Below are 20,567 nucleotides of genomic sequence, written 5' to 3' on the forward strand. Positions count from 1 at the left end.
AATTTTAATTGCCATTTATTCTACAAATTTTTCAAATCAAATATTTTTTCCCACCTGATAATATTTTCTATTTTCACTCACTAAGAGTCTCTGTTAACCAAGAAATCCATAAGAGTGTTTGACAATCCGCAACCCAAAACAATTGTCTCTTCAACAAGTCTTTCTTCCATTCTTACGTCAATACAATTCTTTAAAAAACGTAGAAAAAAACACACACAACCCAAAATCCACAATGCAATCTTCTTTGCTCCATGACATCACTCTTTTGAGATAATACCAGTGTACTACGTTTCTGAGGTTTTTTTTTCAAAAAAAGGTATTCGTTTTAAAATTGGAATAATGCAATCCACTCATTGTCTTCTTACTTCTTAATCAGTGTTTTTTTTCTTGAAAATTAAATCCTGATAAAAAACTTGACTGAAAAAAATGAAGGTGTCTTTTGTTAGTTTACGGTTTTAGAAAATATATTTTTCCATATTTTTTTAAAACCTGGAAAAAACTGGTCCGATGTACGCCTATGAACATAACCCGTACAGGATGAAAAACTGGTTAAAACTACCAATTAATACAATACTTTTTTTTTTAACTCCTTATTAAAATTAATGATCTACCCTGTGTTTTGTTTTCAATAATGTGTTTGTTCTTACCTGACTGCAGTTCCTTCGTGTTTCTGATCTTGCCTTTGACAGTCCACCAAGTGTAGAAACAGATGAACAACCATGAACATAATCCTGAAAAGTAAAAAAAAAAAAAAAAGTAGAAAACAATGGGGGATTTTTAAAAAAATATTGTTTAACTACTTGAATGTTTTCACAAATCTGTTTACATTTTTTTTTACAAATAAGTTATATTTAAAAAATAAAGTTTTTCAATATATTAGAACACTAGATTTTATTTAATATTATTTTTATAAACATATTATATGCGTTTGTAACGTATTTGATTACTTGTATTATTTTAAATATTTGTTACATATTTTTATAAATTACATTTAGTAATTAAACCAATATTACATTTAGTTATGTTTTTCAACCATTTCTGCATAAAACGTTTACCTTAATTTTGCTATTTAATATGATTAAAAAAAAATTCTCATGTAGGGCAATTCATACCTGGGTATTAATACACAGAGCCCTTATATGTCGTCCCTACAAAATTATTTTCCATATTTTATATAATATTCGCATTTGAAATTCAATAATTATAATGTTAATTAAATGATCGATACACAGGTATTTTTATTACTACCTTAGTATTAAAACATTTCTAAAGTCGTTACCCCTAGATATCTTACATCCCACTCGTAAATAAATGTTTTCCATATTCTAAATAAGTATGCATTTTTATAATCATAACATTATTTAAATTGTTGATACCCAGGTATTTTAATAATACCAGAGTAATATACATTTTTCCACTCACTACTTTTAACAATTATTATCGTACTTAAATTACTAATACCCAGGTACTTTAATTACCATCCATGTATTAATACACTTCCCCACTCATTACCTCTACATCCTATACATTTCCACTCCGTAAAAATTTAGCATATTTTTTTACAAATATGCATAAATAAAATTAAATTAGAAACATAAAATACCCAAAGAAGTTTAAAAACTCACTCAAAAGCATAATTCAAAAACACAATAAAATATACTTACCAATGCTTAGCAAATAGCGTACTAAAGGCATGTGTGGTAAAGGACAATGCATGTTAAAGACGGTGTTGTAAAGAGACATTGGGGAAAAGACTGCATGGTAATGGCTTTTTCCCCAGAATCGTCTTCCTTCCTTACCCCAGTTTTTTTTCAAGTTCGTGGGGAGAAACCAGCCATCTAGGGGATGGGTTTCTATTTAGCAAAAGCGATAACTAATTGGAAAGTAGGACTGAACTGGCCGTTCTGCCACTCTGGCATTTCCCGGTGAGCCAAAGGCTATGAGGGTTCTTCCAGAACTGGTTAGATTGCATTGACCCAACCAAGAAAGCTCCACCGGCCCCATTCTACTTGCTGTATCCCATTCTACTTGCTGTGTCCACCACAGAGGCTTCTTTAAATATTTTTGCAATGGTTAATTTTGGTGTTGAGTCCGGGCATGCTGGAAAGAAGACCTTGCTTTGTATTACCAGGAGTATAACAATACAAAGTCTTTGCAATCTCTCTTCCTTGTTCATTTTCAGTGGCGCTGTAAATGCAAAGGACTGTGTGCCATACTACCGTGTTCCTTACATTAAGCAAGAGTGGCCCTTCACAATTGGCAAAGGAGTGCCTACAACCTGTGTTGTTAAGGTAATGTGTTGCTCATTCCTGTCTACCTTGAATCAACATTGCAACTTTACTTACTGTTAAATATTTAATGTGTGGCATTGTATAGGTGTGCTTAGAATGGCTTTTATAAATGTGTGTTTATCTATTCAGTTTTATGCCTGAATTGTAAGTCTTTGCAACTAAAATCCTCTGAAAGTCAGCTAGAACAGCAAAAGCATCTTAATTGTCTTCTTCAAATGTCTGACAGTGTTTAGTTACAGAGTGGGCTTACAAAAGGGAAATTAATGCCATACACTGCAAGTGTATACAGCCCACCAAAGATGAAGCCACAAAGACGTTTTGTATGTAGTTGACACACAAGGTTAAATAAACAAGTGGTCTGAGATGTCAATCTACAAACGCAAACCAGTAATACAGGATATTTCTTAATCTCTTGGCCATAATAGTTCCCCATAACAGTTATTTAATGAGTCTTTCAGAACACTGGGCAACTTTTATTTTAAAAACTCCAATCTTAAACCTGTGCACAGTTGTTGTACTTGGATTTGATGACTGGGGCTGTATAGTGCATGGCAACAAACATTATACTTTTTTTTAAAACACCTTATGAACATAAGTAGTCTCAGGCAGGGATATCTGATACTACAACTGATATTTCATGGAGGCTCTCCTTTATCACGTTATATCACTCTGTGCATCATACACACTTACCTGCTGTAAAAGTTGTCTGTTCCATGCGGATACGAGTCCTGTCACACTGGAGCTTGGACTGGAGTCAGTTCTGCTGGTTTCACTGACAGATAGGTAACAGTGATCCAGGGAGAATGAAGACTGGAAGAGATCGAGGGAACGACGAGGGGTGCCTGGGACCATGTGACCAGAGACCTGTAGGGGGAGCAAACATCAGAAGGGGCAATCCCTATTCTGTACTACCATTTTCTATGGTAGCTTGGCTCTTTAACCTCTAGCAACTAGTTTCAATAATTTGAAATACAATTCACAGAAGTATTTTCTAATTGTGACATGAGTCTTACATAATACCTTGTTCTGTAGAGAATCAGAACAACTTGTTGCAATACCATTTCCAGCAGTGGCTCAAAACTATCCAAATAGCAATGCCTGGTGTCTTAGCCATGGCATGTAGACAAGGCGCACAATAGGTAAGGATGAGAGAGGGGGTAAGCTATGGAGACACATTTATTTTTTATTCAGTTAAAGTGTAACCTGCATATGGATATCACAATGCTGAGAACAAAGATGGTTTATTAAGAAGAAAGATTCTTGGGAGAGAAGTGTGTGTGGGACAAACCAACCAAAGTACAACAGCATAGAACTTGAAGGCTAGCAGACTTTGGATATTTAGTTTATATCATCAGAACTTCAGGATTCCAAGAACAAGTTATAAGCACCCAGAAAAGATGTCACAATATTATAACTTTCTCACACACAAGCAACATTTTAACTACAAAGGAAAAAAAATCAGTCTGCCTTTTATTTACCAGCTAGGACGCATGCATATATTACCATCAGCAAATGCATCAGTTATAAACCCCAAATTACTTACCATTGAAAGCAATATTTCTGCTGGATAACATACCTTCCCAGGGATGCTTCACCCCAAGGTTTCAGAATAGATCTGGCAAGTTTTTCCCTTACATTACCATTACCAAATGAGACGACATGGTTTCATTCACCCAGATGTAATGCATCGACTGGCGCCCAGGGTCAGTTCCTAGAACTGCTCCACACCTCAATGAGGTGTGTAGAGAGGAAACAAGAGAGCATCATGAACAGCTACACCAAAGCAAATCAAACGTTTGCATACTGTGGGATCTTGATAATCTGAGCCCAAATTCCCCAGAGAAGGAAGGACGTCAAGGAATAAGCCTTGTATCCACAGTTTTCTTCTGAAGAACACTTTTTCCGCAACTTCTGAAGGAGTCCCAAAACAATATCCTGCGGGAGGTGACAATGAGTACTGCTGATTAACCAAGGGAATCATGCTACACAACTTTGACAAAGTATATGTCACTGCATGCTTTGCAAAAGTACGAAAGGAAGACCAGGTGGCTGCTTGGTCAAGGAATCACTGGTGAGTGCAGAGTAAGATGCCATGGACATCGTGGAGTGGGCACAAAAGCCAGTCAAAGGGTCTTATAGAAGGCGTAACAGATCTGTATGTTAACAGTAACCCAACCAGAGATTCCGTGCTTGGTTATCGATTTGCCACACCAAAGCACTCAAAGACCCAATCATCCACTGTGTGTGATCCGTATAATAAACAACTCTTGCCAGGGGACACATATATTCATCCTCTCCTCCATATTGGGGTGAGGAGGAGTGAAGTAGGATGGAGGAAAAAGAGATTGGGCTGTGTGAATGGCAGGCACAATTTATGCGTGTAACAAGAGGGAGAGAGAGGACTAGAAAGCTAGTCCATGTCCCCGAGGGATTTATATGTGATTAAACAAAGAAGACTAGCTTAAGTTGACCAAAGTGATGCAGTACTCAAAGTAGTTCTGTCACAGACACCTAGTAGGTGTATTCATGAAGCCCTCACCCACCAACCTAGTTGGTGGCATGCTTCATCATCGGGCCCACCCAGTGACACCTAGTATGTCCCGGGTGTGCTACGACGCCTGATTACAGCAGAGCTGGTATATTGCTGAGAGTGCAGTGAGGTTGGGTGAATTGTGATTTAAAACGGCTTGGTGGTGGTCCCAGTACCCAAGGGTAAATTAAATTTTAATAACTGGGCCGACACCAGCGGTTAAAAGTAAGGCTACAGGACGTGTAAGGGTGGAGAGTTACTGCCCCTGCGTCCTTCAGATGGTCGACATGTTTCAGCCAGTGCCTTAGAGTATTCTGGCTTTCCTCAGGACCGTTTTTAAAAGGGTGTGGTGAAAATAAACAGACTTAGTGTTGTGGTACAGACTATGTGATACACTCACTAAGGCGTTTTTCTATGTGTGAGAGGGGGATTCCCTTCTCATGCATACCTGTACAAACAAACATTAAAAACAAGGACAAAACATTTGTAGAGAGAGTCAGTAGTCAATTTAGACATCCGGTCAACAATGCTTAGGTGGCCGGCACTATAGTGCATGGTGAGAGGACTATAGTCTGCTAGGTGTGATGGTACTGGTGGTGCCATCAGAGTGAAAGTACGCAACTAATTAAGAGCGTGGTGTGGCTAAAACACGGAAATCACACTGAAGGCAGGTGACTTAGTGTAGCAGGGTGCAAGGAAAATGTTCTTACGCTTTGGGTTATTAGCCAAGGCTTCCTGGAGGGAAGCGGTAAGGGGATGACCCTATGAGAGAAAAAGAGATAGGCTGTGGGAGTTAGGGACCTGTGAGGAAAAAAGCGCTTACCCAGTTTGTTGTTTGGAGGCTTGTCAGGATTGTCATACTCACAGTCTTTCTGGTCAGTGCCTGCCTTGTACCTGTTGTCCCGCCGTCGTCCTCCGGTAGAAAGAGCCTCTCGGCGTGTGGGCTTTTTATACTGAGGTTAACGAGGTAGCACCGCCCCTAGATGTAGTTGCTGCTCATGCTCGTAGTTTGCACACTAGTCTCTCGTGCATGCTCAGTGTATCAGCGGGTTATTGCTCATGCTCATGAATTGCACACTAGTTCCTCGCACATGCTCAGTGTGAGTGCTTGATTTACAATGTAGGAGATTTGCACACTAGTCTCTCATGCATGCTCAGTGTATCAGCGGGTTGTTGCTCATGCTCATGAATTGCACACTAGTTTCTCGCACATGCTCAGTGTGAGTGCATGATTTACAATGTAGGAGATTTGTACTCCTGCCTTTGGCATACGCTCAGTTTGATAGCGCGATTGCGTGAAGGTATATGTAAAAACTAGATTATGAAAAAACTACAATATGCCGCCAATGATACGGGGTAGGGGGCAACACCAGTGTTAGGTGTGGCGTGGTCTTATATGCGCAGGCGCTAAGGGTTCAGTGTAGGTTATGTGTGCGTTAATGCTGGGAAAACATGCCTGCGGGACGCGCCGCCTCCCAGAGTGGTTCGGCCCATGAATTACTGTTAAGTGCGCGCAGCGCGCTAAGGTTGACATGGCAGAATGGGTGGGGTTGAAGCATGTGCCCAAGATGTTGGCAGTTTGGTGGTACACACAAGAGGGAGCATGATCAATAATTGTGTCCAGGGGGACTATGGCACGGGGGGCAACTGCGCACAGGCCAGGTGATGTGTGGGTCTAGGGTGTGACTGAGTTCCACGGTATGGCATCGTTGAGGCCATTGGTTTGGGTGGAAAGACGATATATCCAACGTTGTTCCTTGCTGAGTAATTTCTTCTCATTATCCACTGCCAGTTCCGGTAGTTGTTCAATGATGGTCCAGGTCAGCTCATTGGGAGTGTGTCCCTGGGTGATGAAATGACTGGTCAGTTTGCTAATGTTCTTCTTGCACCTGATTGTGCTCCTGTGTTCTGTTATTCTAGTTCTTATTTTTCGGGCGGTCATCCCAATGTATCGGAGGCCGCAGCTGCATGTAAGTAGGTAGATCACGTTACGTGAATTACAGTTTGTGTGGCTGCGTTGAGTCCACACTTTGTCTGGTTCTAATATCAGTGTTTTCGTATGGCTGGTGAGATGGCACACGCTACAATCATTGCATGGGTAGTGTCCAGAGATCTTAGGTAGGCCCCACGCATTCAGGATAGTATTGGGTTCTCTGTTGGCCAGGGGTCTGGGGTGGGTGCTCACAAGTTGGTCTTTCAGGTTGTTGCACCTTTTGTAGGCAAACCTGGGGGTTTCCCATTGTCGTTGTCCAGAGTTTAGAATTTTCCAGTTTTTGCGTATGAGTTTTGCCACCTCATTGGAAGCTGTGTTGAATGTGGTGACACACGTGATGGGTTGGTCACTTTTGTCCTTGGGTACCGTTTCCAGGAGAGCCTCCCTATTTTGGTTCCTGGCTCTTTTCTTGGTTTTGTTGATGATGGCACGGGGGTAGCCTCTTTCCTCCAGTTTCTTAGACAAGTCTGCCGACTGATTTTTGTAGTCAGTTACTTGAGTGCAATTTCTGCGTATACGCAGGAATTGCCCAAATGGTAGGTTTTCCCTTAGAGGGCGGGGATGGAAAATTGTGTAATGAAGGAGTGAGTTCCTTGAGGTAGGCTTGTAATAGGTCGTAGTGATCAGTTGGCCATTTTTGGCCCATATGTTCAGATCAAGGAATGCCAGGTGGCTTGCACTCGAGGTGCTTGTGAATTTCAGGTATGGGTCTCTTTCATTGAGCCAAGTGAGGAAAAGTTGTAGAGTTGTTTCTGATCCCTGCCAGATCATAAGGATGTCGTCTATATATCGACGCCAGGTGAGAATATTCCTGGTATAGGGATTGGTATTGGGAGTGATGTGGGTCTGCTCAAAGAGGTGGACATAGAGTCCTGCCACGCTAGGAGCGAAAACGCTGCCCATAGATGTTCCGTTGGTTTGGAGGTACAGGCTTCCCTCATACTCGAAATAGTTTTCCTTTAGTGCTATTGTGGCACATTGGAGGATGAAGTCTCTAGGTGTGCGGTGCGGCCATGGGGACTCCATAAGTACCTGTCTCAGGACTTGGATGGTGGCGTCCTGGGGGATACTGGTGTAAAGACTTTCGATGTCCAGGCCCACCAGGAGTTGGGTTTCAGGGTTGAATTCGATGTTGTTGATGACTTGTAGTAAGTGTTTCGTGTCCTGGATGTAACTAGGTGTTTGCTGGACCAGTGGGTTAAGAAAGAAATCGCAGTAGCGAGAGAGAGGTTCCAAAGGGAGTTGATGCCAGACACTATAGGTCTGCCCGGGGGGGGAAGAATGCCTTTGTGTATTTTTGGTACAGTGTAAAAGTATGGTACTTTTATCTTTTGAGGGCAGAGGTACTCTGCTTCTTGTTTGGAGATATGTTCCGCCTGGTGGGCGGTATTCACTAGGGCCTGAATAGTGCCTTGTAGTGAGTTGGTTGGGTCATGTTCTAGTTTCTTGTAGTTTCTTTGGTCGCTCAGTAGTCGGCGGCATTCGGTGTCATAGTCCTGCTTGTCTAAGAGCACAATGCCTCCTCCCTTGTCGGCAGGTTTTATTATGATAGAGGGATTGTTTTTGAGTTCCTGGATGGTTTCTCTGTCTTCCTTCGACAGGTTGTTGAAATGGTTGGTTGGTTCTAGATTCTCGACATCATTGTAAACAGCCAGTTCAAAAGTGGTGATCTCAGGGGGCACTGTGGATGGTGGCGGGGTGAAGGTGGATTTGGTCCTCAGGCCTGTGATGTTAGGGTTTTCCGTGGGGATTGAGTCATCCCTCGAGGATTTCTCGAAGAAGGCCTTGAGTTTTAGTTTCCTCATGAACTCCGCCAGTTCCACGTGCAATTTAAATTTGTCCAATCTAGTCGTGGGTACGAAGGATAGTCCCTTTTCTAGTACTGAGACCTGTTTAGGTGTCAGTGAGATGCTTGAAAGGTTAAACACCATGGACTCATGGGTTGCTTGATTCATGGTTTGCTGGTTCCCGGTTGGCTGGGTGCCTTCTGGCGAGTGTTCGCGCTCACTGGGTTGCCGTCTTCGGCCCAGTGTACTTGTGGTTGTGGGTTGTGTCTTCTCCTTCCGCGTGTTCTTCTGCCCTGTCCTAAAAAAGGAGGCCTGTGGGGTCCACGGTTTCCTGGGAATAGGGGCATGGGGCCAGGTGTATACGCTTGTTGGTATCCGAAGTAGGGGTTTTGCATTGGGCCAAAGTTAGTTGGAGGCCCGAAGTAATATCCAGGTGGTCCTCCCTGCCAGTTGTTTTGCCAGCGTTTTCCGCGGCGGCCTCTGCCACCCCGTTTGTGTGAGCTATTGCTAGAGTCACTAGATGCGGAACTGTCATCTGCTGAGGAGTCTGAGGCACTGGAATTATTGGCTGGTGGGGTGAAGTCTTCTTCAGAGTATGGAAAGACTTTGGCATAGCTGAATTTTTTGAGGTCTTTCTCAAATTTCTTGATTTTAGCTTGAGTCAGGTACTCCTTGTACTCGTTAATTTCTTTATTTTGATTGTCTAATTTCTTTTTGTAAGCTGTCAGGGTTGTTTTGAAGTGACTAGTGTGCAAATCTCCTACATTGTAAATCAAGCACTCACACTGAGCATGTGCGAGGAACTAGTGTGCAATTCATGAGCATGAGCAATAACCCGCTGATACACTGAGCATGCACGAGAGACTAGTGTGCAAACTACGAGCATGAGCAGCAACTACATCTAGGGGCGGTGCTACCTCGTTAACCTCAGTATAAAAAGCCCACACGCCGAGAGGCTCTTTCTACCGGAGGACGACGGCGGGACAACAGGTACAAGGCAGGCACTGACCAGAAAGACTGTGAGTATGACAATCCTGACAAGCCTCCAAACAACAAACTGGGTAAGCGCTTTTTTCCTCACAGGTCCCTAACTCCCACAGCCTATCTCTTTTTCTCTCATAGGGTCATCCCCTTACCGCTTCCCTCCAGGAAGCCTTGGCTAATAACCCAAAGCGTAAGAACATTTTCCTTGCGCACTGCTACACTAAGTCACCTGCCTTCAGTGTGATTTCCGTGTTTTAGCCACACCACGCTCTTAATTAGTTGCGTACTTTCACTCTGATGGCACCACCAGTACCATCACACCTAGCCGACTATAGTCCACTCACCATGCACTATAGTGCCGGCCACCTAAGCATTGTTGACCGGATGTCTAAATTGACTACTGACTCTCTCTACAAATGTTTTGTCCTTGTTTTTAATGTTTGTTTGTACAGGTATGCATGAGAAGGGAATCCCCCTCTCACACATAGAAAAACGCCTTAGTGAGTGTATCACATAGTCTGTACCACAACACTAAGTCTGTTTATTTTCACCACACCCTTTTAAAAACGGTCCTGAGGAAAGCCAGAATACTCTAAGGCACTGGCTGAAACATGTCGACCATCTGAAGGACGCAGGGGGCAGTAACTCTCCACCCTTACACGTCCTGTAGCCTTACTTTTAACCGCTGGTGTCGGCCCAGTTATTAAAATTTAATTTACCCTTGGGTACTGGGACCACCACCAAGCCGTTTTAAATCACAATTCACCCAACCTCACTGCACTCTCAGCAATATACCAGCTCCGCTGTAATCAGGCGTCGTAGCACACCCGGGACATACTAGGTGTCACTGGGTGGGCCCGATGATGAAGCATGCCACCAACTAGGTTGGTGGGTGAGGGCTTCATGAATACACCTGTGACAGAACTACTTTGAGTACTGCATCACTTTGGTCAACTTAAGCTAGTCTTCTTTGTTCAGGCACAATTTATGGCAAGAATGAAGGGCAGGTGCAAAGTACCAGCTTATCTGGGTATAACCCAGTGAAAGGTGGTCAAACCAAGAGCGGCTGTAGTTCACCGACCCTTCAACCCACAGCTGTCACACCAAGAATAGCCTTTCAGGTCATTAAAATAATAGGACTAAAGTGCAATGATTCAAATAGAGAGTATAAGGAAAGACAACACCATATTCAAATCTCATTGTGTACCTATACCCAGCATTGGAGAGAATTCAAAGTAAACCTTTCAGAAAACAAGCTATAAACAGAGATTTAGACGGGGTTGATCTTGTGGACTCTAAGGCAAATGGGACAGTTAAATAGCATTTCACAGCTGTGACTGAACAGGGATAACGGAAAGCACAGAACAAACCATCTGACTTGCATCAAAAAAGAAACCTTGAACATTGACCCTCATAAACAGATTTCATAACTGGTTTCCTGGCAGCAAAAATTACATCCACCTCTCCCAAAGTTCAAGTTAGCTCAATAGTCAAGCATGTAAACAGTTTCAGAAGGTTGCGTTAAAAGACCAGGTCACTCTGTTATCAAGGCAGGTTCTCGCTATACAAAAGAGGTGATGGGGCCCGAATGGCAAATCTAAACAAATCGGCGCACCAAATTCTCAATGCTTATTCTTGGGCATTCTAGAACAGTTGACCTTAATGTTTCTATGCCAACTGCAGGATTTTCACATAAAGTGGCATTGGAGGGAAATCCGTCAAGTAGACAACATACCCAGTTTAATCGGAAGGCATCCCCATTTAACCATTCAAAGAGAAATGTGTGGCACAGAACCGAGGACACTTCTTGTTTTGGACTGCTGCAAAGAGATCAACACATGTGTCCCAGTTGGAGAAGATAATGCTTGTCATCTCTGAATAAAGTTCCCACTAGTGGTCCTCTAGGAAGAGACGACTCAGCGCATCTGCTCTCACACTGAAGGAGCCCTGGGCAACATTCTTCCTGGAGAGTTCATGGTCAGAGGCATAAGACATCCTAAATCAGGAACTAGCATCCACACGCCCTGCCAGTTGTTCTGTAGTAGGGGTATCTCTGTTATAGTCATAATCTAGGGAATAGTCCCGCCCATGTGCGTGGACCCCGGAGCAATAAAAAATAATCTCTAAAAGGTGACAAATCATGCAGACCTGCATACACCTTTAAGAGAGAATTTAATTTAAAGACAGATAATGCAGCCTATACCCACAAGCTACACTGTCCAGTACTTCAACTAGAATTCCACCAATATCCACAAACAGCACTGCCTGTCTAGATTTTCTCCACATAGGAAAAAACCCTGCCTCTACCAGCAAAAGCCTCTGGAAGGATAGAGAGGAAGGAGTGGACAGACAAGCCCCATAGGCTGCCATTATGTGGCTTGGAACAGGATACTGTGCCTTTAAGAAAACTTTCCAGTTTTCCAGAACTTTCCCCAGTATCCCAGAATGCCCAGCAGGTCCCATTTACTTTCAGTTCTTTTTGAAGGCGTAGCACGCCAGACCTGTAGCATTCTACATATGAATAAGTATCTCTCCACCGGGGAGGAGGGCGGGCGCTTATGACTATAACAGAGATACCCCTACTACAGAACTGGAGTTACAGAAAAGAAACTACTCCTTCTGTAGTAGGGGATCTCTGTGTATAGTCATAATCTAGTGAATAGAATGGCAAGCCCATCCCCACACAACAAAAGCGGTGGAGAACACACAAGACACTACCACTACTGTGCGAACAAATTTCGCAGCGAAGCCTGCCCAACCTGAGCATCTGCCCTGGCATCCGTGTCCAGACAGTAATGCGCAGCAAAGGTATGGACCGACTTCCAAGTGGCCGCCTTACAGATTTCCGCAATCGGAACATTACGCAGCAAAGCCGTCGTGGCAGCTTTGCCCCTGGTGGAATGAGCCTTAGGTTTACCCCCTAAGGTCTTATTAGCCTTTTGATAACACAACTGTATGCAGGACACAATCCACCGAGAGATGGACTGCTTAGAGGTCGCAAGACCAGTCCTGACTGAACCATAATTAACAAACAATTGGTCAGACCTACGAATATCCTTGGTCTTATCCAGATAAAATTTCAACACCCTTCGAACATCCAGGGAATGGAGAGCCCTTTCCGCTGGAGAAGAGGGATTCTGAAAGAACGTAGGTAAAGTTATGGTCTGATTGACATGAAAGTCAGAGATAACCTTAGGAAGGAACTTAGGGTGAGTACGCATCACAACCTTAGCAGCATGAAACACAGTATAAGGTTCTTGACAACATAATGCCTGAAGTTCACTCACCCTGCGGGCCGATGTAATGGCCACTAGGAACGCCGCCTTCCAGGATAGGTGCTGCAATGAAGCCTTGTGAATAGGTTCAAAAGGCTCCCTCATCAGTCTGGACAGCACCACATTCAAGTCCCAAGAAGGCGAGGGAAGTCTGACAGGAGGAAACACCTTCTTCAAGCCTTCCAAAAAATCCTTGACCACAGGAATCTGAAAGAAGGACGTCTGTGAAGGGCACTTCCTGTAAGCAGTCAAAGCAGCCAGATGAACCTTAATGGAATGGAAATTAAGGCCAGACTGCGCCAGATGCAAAAGGTATGGAAGGATGACATCTTCCTTACATGTTGTCGGATCAAAGTTCTTGGACTTACACCAGATACAGAACCTCTTCCACTTGTAAGCATAGGATGTCCTAGTGGAAGGTCGCTTAGACTCCTTCAGAATGTCCATACAATCGTCTGGTAGATTCAGATGACCGTATTGCACTATTTCAGGAGCCATGCCGCCAAACTCAAAGACGAGAGGTTGGGGTGCACCATCCGCCCCCCCGAACTTCGTGAGAAGGTCCGGCCTGCACGGCAATCGCATGTGAGGAAGGAGAGACCGGTGAAGAAGGTCCGTGAACCACCACTGCCTGGGCCACTCCAGGGCGATCAGGATCATCCGCGCCCTGGACTGGGACAGCTTGATGAGCACCGCCGGAATCAGGGGAATGGGTGGAAAAGCGTACAGAAAGCTGTTCGACCAATCGATCCATAGCGCATTCCCCAGCGTCCCCCGCTGGTAGTACCTGGATGCGAAGTCTCGGCATTTGCTGTTTTCGGCGGTGGCAAACAGATCTACGTCTGGAGTCCCCCACCTTGCGAAGACTTCTCCTAGTACTTCGTCGTTTATGACCCATTCGTGGTTTTCCTGAATCAGCCTGCTCAAGGCGTCCGCCTGAGCATTCTGCACCCCTGGCAGATGCGTGGCCGTAATCGTCAGTCCTCGGGCCAGCAGCCAGCGCCAGATCGCCTGCGCCTCCTGCGACAAAGTGCGCGATCTCGACCCCCCTGCTTGTTGAGGTAATACATCGTGGTTGTATTGTCCGTCTGTATCAGCAGCGAGTTGGTCTGGAAGGACGGAAGGAAAGCCTTCAGTGCCAGGAAGACAGCTCTGAGTTCCAGGAAATTGATGTGGTACGTCGATTCCAAAGGAGACCACTTCCCTTGAATCTGCAGGTCCCCGGAATGCGCACCCCAGCCCTGGAGAGAAGCATCCGTCACCACATTCGTCGTGGGAATGTCCTTGTGGAAGGGAACCCCCTTGAGGAGGTTTTCCGCCGAACACCACCACTTCAGAGACTGACGAGCATGTAGAGACAGTCGGATCTTGTCGTCCCAAGAGCCTGTCCTCTGATCCCACTGATCCTCCAAGCACTCCTGCAGTGGTCGCATGTGTAGACGTGCGTGCGGAGTGAGGAAGATACAGGAGGCCATCGATCCCAGTAGAGACGACACCTTCCTCACAGTCGTCGATGGAGCAGTCCTGAGGTCCTGAGCCTTCCGAAGGAGTGATAACCGTCTCTCCTCCGAAGGAGACACGCTTGCTGACCGCGTATCTATGGAGGCCCCCAGGTACTGTATGCACTGTACCGGAGACGGGACCGATTTGGACATGTTGACGTGTAACCCCAGCTTGTTCAAGAGCTCGCACGTCCATCGGAAGTGTTCTTGCGCTTCCTCGAAGGATGATGCCTTGATCAGCCAATCGTCCAGATACGGGTAGACAAACACCTTGTTCCTCCGCAGGTGTGCCGCCACCACCGCCATGCACTTCGAAAAGGTCCTGGGAGCAGACTTTAGCCCGAATGGCAGTACTGTGTATTGATAGTGATTGGCGCCGACTTGGAATCGCAGGAACTTCCTGTGCTTCCGTGCTATGGGCACATGGAAGTACGCATCCTGTAGATCTATGGCACAGAGCCAGTCTCCCCGTTGCAGCTGAGGGTAAATCTGGTGCAACGATAGCATGCGAAACTTCTCTCTGCGAATCCATTTGTTTGCTTGTCGCAAATCCAGAATGGGCCTGAACTCGTTCTTGTCCTTCTTGCGAACGAGGAAGAACCGAGAGTACAGACCTCTTCCCCTTTGAGACAAAGGTACTTCTTCTACCGCCTTTTTTCTCAACAAGATGTCTGCCTCCGCCTGGAGCTCCCTCAGCTGGAAGCGAGAGCTGACCGGCGGAATCGCTGGAAGCGGGCTGATAAACCGAAGACTGTATCCATTGCAAACAATATTCAGCACCCACTTGTCCTGAGTAATTTTTCTCCACTCTGCCGGAAAAAATTGAATGCTTCCCCCCACTGGAGTGGGTAACGGTTGAGGGGGAAGTAACAGCTCAGGGCCGAGACCCGGCCGGGCCCTTGTTTGTGGTAGTAGCCTGCTGGCCTCCTCTACCCCTCTGGCGCTTCTGGAAGGGCTTGCGGAACTGCTGCTGTTGTGGCTGCTGCTGTCCCGAGCCCTGCCCACGCCCTCGGCCCGACGACCCGAACCTCCTCTGGAACGGTCGTTTCTTTTTCTCGGCCTTCTCTAACCCGACGGCCGTCAGGGTTTCCGCCTCAGCCTTCATGCGGGCCATCTCATCGTCCGCATGCTTCCCGAACAGGGTTTCCCCCGAGAAGGGCAGGTTGGCCACTCTTTGCTGCGCCTCCGGCTTGAGGGACGTCAGGCGCAACCAGGAATGGCGCCGCTGGTGGACGCCATGACAGTAGGCGTGGGCGGCCAATAGCGATACATCCGCCGCTGCGCTGATCGTTTGGTTAGAAACCAGCATGCCTTCGCGCACCGTCTCCAAGAAGTCCTCCTTCTTGTCTCGTGGCAGGAGGTCCGCATATTGCTGCAGGGATTCCCACAGGGCCCGGTCGTAACGGCCCAACAACGCCCCTGCACTCGCCGCCTTCATCGTGGTGGCGGCGGTACCACACACCTTCCTGCCCGCAGAGTCCAGCCAGCGGCTTTCCTTGTCCGGTGGAACCGTGGAGACCGGGGCGGTCGCATGTTGTTTTCTCGCCGCCGTCACGATAACCGAATCCGGCTTCGGGTCCACTCTCAAAAAGGACGGATCCGACTCCGGGGCCCTATACTTCTTCATGAGCCTGGACGGAGCGGCCTTCGCCGTTGCGGGAGTGAGGAACAGTTCCAAGGCTGGTTCCACCAGTCCAGGCACGAGAGGCAGGAGGGGGCGAGACAAGTGTCTTTTATGAAGCGTCTCAAATATCACGGACGTCGTGGGTGTTGGAACCGTCACCGTGATATTCAGCTTCGCAGCCCCTCGCAACAGCACCTCCTGGAACGAGACCAAGTCGTCCACCGGCGACACCCTAGTCCCCGGGGAGTCCGACAGCGTCGGGGAAAGGTCCCTGTCCGAGGAGCGCGACCTGGACCTATACCTCCTGCGGCGTCGTCTTGAGTCCGACGAGGATCGCCCTCGGCTCCGCGATCGTCGCCTCCTGTGAGAGCGGGAGCGCGACCTCTTCGGCTTAGGCCTGTCCGCCGGTCTCGCTGGTCCAGGCGACCGTGGGCGTCGTGGCTTCGGGGTCCCCTGCGGCGGAGTCGGGTACCGTGGAAGGGAAACCGACCTCGGGGGAACCGGCGGCGGTCCCACAGGAGTGCGTGGCAGCAACAGAGGCTGGGGTGGCGGAGACAGCGTCCGCGGCCGCGGTAGTGGAGGAGGCGGTGGCGGAGGTGGAGACGTTGGTGGAGGAGGTGGCGGCGGTGGAGGAGGCGGTGGCAGAGGTGGGAGAGGAGGAGGCGACGGAGGCATCCGAGGCGGGTATACACCACCGAGTACACCGATCCCGGCGACTCTCTCTTCCTCGACGTCGATCTTCTCCTCGACGTCGACCTGTGCCTCGACGGCGATCTTCTCGGCGTCGATCTCTTCCTCGGCGTCGACTTTTGTCTCGACGTCGATCTTCGCCTCGACGGCGATCTTCGCCTCGACGGCGACCTCCGCCTCGACGGCGACCTCCGCCTCGACGGCGACCTTCGCCTTAACGGCGACCTTCGCCTCGACGGCGACCTTCGCCTCGACGTCGATCTCCTTCTCCTCTTCATCGACGGCGAGCTGCGATCCCTCGACGCCGAACGCCGACACCGGGTCTTCACTCGACGCCGACCGCTGGACGAAGCCGACGACGGCGTCGTCGCCGACGCCGCCGATGTAGTCGACGGCGGCCTATTCAGGTCCCTCGACGGCGATCGTCGACGCCGCTTCTCCCCAGAGCCCTGGGGAGACGGCGAACAGACGGTGGTCATCCTCCTCGACGTCGGCGTCGACGCCCTCGACGTCGACGGGGAGTGGGAGCGCTTACTGGTCTTCCTGCCCCTGGGGAGCCCCCCAGAGGCCTCAGTATGGGCCAAATCAGCCCCTCCAGACCCACCTGGTGCCTTCAGTCTTCGCTCCTCCAGAGCTTGAAGCCTGCTCTTCATCCTGTCCCTCAGGGTCCTGGCTGAAAACGAGTGGCAGATGGTACAGCTTTCAGGCACGTGGGACTGGGGAAGGCAAGCTATGCACACCTCGTGTGGGTCAGTTTTAGCCTTCTTTCGACCACATTCCGGGCACTTGTCGAACAAGCCAGGCATGTTGACAGTACCAGCTACTAAACACAAGAAAAAATGACAAAAATTGCCAAAATCTCAATGAAACCCTTGCAAAAGGGAGAGCTCAATGCTCCAGGGTCCTGCTAGCAGGAGCCGGAAAAAAGAACTGAAAGTAAATGGGACCTGCTGGGCATTCTGGGATACTGGGGAAAGTTCTGGAAAACTGGAAAGTTTTCTTAAAGGCACAGTATCCTGTTCCAAGCCACATAATGGCAGCCTATGGGGCTTGTCTGTCCACTCCTTCCTCTCTATCATTCCAGAGGCTTTTGCTGGTAGAGGCAGGGTTTTTTCCTATGTGGAGAAAATCTAGACAGGCAGTGCTGTTTGTGGATATTGGTGGAATTCTAGTTGAAGTACTGGACAGTGTAGCCTGTGGGTATAGGCTGCATTATCTGTCTTTAAATTAAATTCTCTCTTAAAGGTGTATGCAGGTCTGCATGATTTGTCACCTTTTAGAGATTATTTTTTATTGCTCCGGGGTCCACGCACATGGGCGGGACTATTCCCTAGATTATGACTATACACAGAGATCCCCTACTACAGAAGAAGGCTTTCAGGGCAAGATCGATTTGCCCACAGTTCCATCATAATTGTTTCTAGCCACTGCTCTGATGCAGAGCAAAGCCCCCGTGCCGTCATGTGGCTAAGACTCACAGGCCCCATGAGGAAGCATCAGCAATCATGAACGCCTGCTACTACAGGGGTCTGAATAGATGATGCATTATGAGCCTGGAGGAGCACATCAACCAATGTGAGTCCAGGAGACCAGAATGGAAAATCTGTCCCTGAGATAAAAGGTACCCCTGATGGTGGTGCCAATAATGCCTCAGGCACACTCAAGGCCATTCAAATGCCATCTGGCTTGTTGAACCAGCAGGATGCAAATGACCATCAGGCCAAACAGGCATAGGACTTACAAAACTGTGATTGGAATCTGCTTCAGTAACATTGAAATCATATCCCAAATATCTGCAATTCTTTGAGAAAGAAAAGCCTTCATACAGGTTGTGTCTAGCACTGCACTAATGAAGGTCAAACAACATACAGCCACACTCTTAAGCCCACAACAATCAACCTAAGTCTCTACATCCACCATAAAATGTGCGTGCACACATACACACAAACACATTCAAATCATGATTCTACACTCAAGAGTCAATCACATGTCAATACACCAACTATCACACATCCAAGCACACTCAATAGAAGACATTCAAAAGAACAACAATATACAAACAAACAAGGCAAGAAAAGTGCAAGGGTTGTAGAGAAATGTCATGAAGCAATCTACAGCCAATCTTGAAATGAGTGAAGTAGAACGGCAAAATATAATATAGCAACTCTACCGTGGCAGTACTTCATCCCCGCAGAATTCGCTCCTAACTGGTCAATCTGTTTGAGTCTCTTTTGCTGTACCTGAGACCTTAAATAATTTTCTAGCCCTCAAGTCTGAATTGTTTATCAGGCCACAGCTCTGAAGACACACATCCCCTTCTGGTCCAAGTTGCTTAAATCATTGTTTGATCAAGTCTTCAAAGCAGCAGTATTCCCAGTTCCTACGCTAGCTCTATCTTCAACACCCTTACAATAAATAAAAACTCTGGGAAAGTGCCAAAATCACCACTATGACTGACACGGAGGACAAAGCCTTCGCAAAACTCCTTCTGAACATTTTTGAGAATTTGTTATCAACAGAAGAGATCCTTGTTTCGGCATGGGAGGAATTTAGACCCTGGCACACGGCCAGTGACTGCTTCATCATTTTGACCATGATTCCAGGTGAAGAGATATATCAAAATAAAGCACGATTTTGTCTTGTTTTATTTATTTTAGCACCCCTTTCAACATGGATGATAAACAAGAGTATGGTAAATAATGGTGGCTTTACATATAGATACTACCTTACGATACTACATCCAAAAACTGCATGACTCCACCTGGGTGACAGTTCAAATTTGAAATGGATCTTCAGGTGTCAACCAAGATGGTAAGGTAGCATTTTGGCCCCCACTTTTCTTAACATTTATTTTGCAGACCTATTTATTCAGATCACCAAGGTCAATCATCACCATCATAAACTGGGTTTCAAAACAAAATTCCAAACACTGCAAATGAACTAATTAACAAAACCTCTTTAATACTTCAATGCCTCTTGTCTAAATATTGTAATGAGAATGGTTTCAAAATGAACCTGATTAAAAACCTGATTAAAATAAAAAGAACAAATTGTTTTTTCTTTGGCAATGTTCTTTCTCCTGGATACACCATTTACCGCAGATTCCTTACCTCTTGAATTTCTCAAGGCGAAAGTAAGTAACTTGTTCTTCTGATGGATATTTCTAATAGCAGATTCCTCATGACTTGAAAAAATACCAAAACAGTACTTCCCAAAAGATGGAAGATCTGAGGAGTGGACTTATACAATGAAGTCCTGAAGGACCGAGTTGGAGAAATGTCCACCCTACAGACTTTATGGTCGAGACAATAATGTCTGGTGAAGGTGTCTACTGATGCCCATATAGCAGTTTGGCAGAGGTCCAACACCAGAATACCCCTTTGAAACCCAATCGGGCTGCCTTAGCTCTGGCCGAATGGGCAGGGAGGGCCTCAGGAGGCTATTTTTTTGGTCAGGGTGCAGTTTGTGTTTATGCACAGGATGATCCACCTAGACAAGGTTTGCTTGTAGATCTATGTTCCTTTTGTAGCACTAACATAGTCCATAAAAAAAGCTGATTATCCGCCCTGTGCTCTTTCATGCACTCTATGTAAAATCTAAGAGTTCATTTTAGTCCAGTCTGTAAAGCAGAGGTAAACATAAATAGGAAGAGTGATGAACTGCCCCACTTGAAAGGATAATGCCACTTTCGGCAAAAGGGGAGTACAAATTGAGATCACCAGTTTATCCAGGAAAAAAGTGATGTACAGAGGTTAAGCCTGTAGCTTGCTAAAACGGCACACAAAATTAACTGCAATGACAAATACTGTCTTGACGGCCGATATTCTTAGAGAACAACTGCACATGGGTTCAAACGGCTTGCACCATAAGAACATCTTTAGGGGAGAGGAG

At 46.4% G+C, this 20,567-nt stretch overlaps 1 protein-coding gene across 1 annotated transcript in view; it reads right to left on the reverse strand.

Moving 5' to 3' along the window:
- The window catches only part of MEIOSIN (meiosis initiator), a 2,478,810-nt gene that overhangs the window by 456,299 nt on the left and 2,001,944 nt on the right, over positions 1-20,567 (reverse strand). Inside the window, exons 10-11 of the mRNA XM_085627965.1 lie at positions 2,982-3,155; positions 648-731 (exon numbers count right to left, since the gene is read on the reverse strand). Coding sequence (XP_085484091.1) covers positions 648-731; positions 2,982-3,155 — 258 coding nt within the window. The remainder of the gene's footprint in view (positions 1-647; positions 732-2,981; positions 3,156-20,567) is intronic.

Source organism: Triturus cristatus, chromosome 9 (assembly GCF_964204655.1).
Source record: "Triturus cristatus chromosome 9, aTriCri1.1, whole genome shotgun sequence".
NCBI classification, from domain to species: Eukaryota; Metazoa; Chordata; class Amphibia; order Caudata; family Salamandridae; genus Triturus; species Triturus cristatus.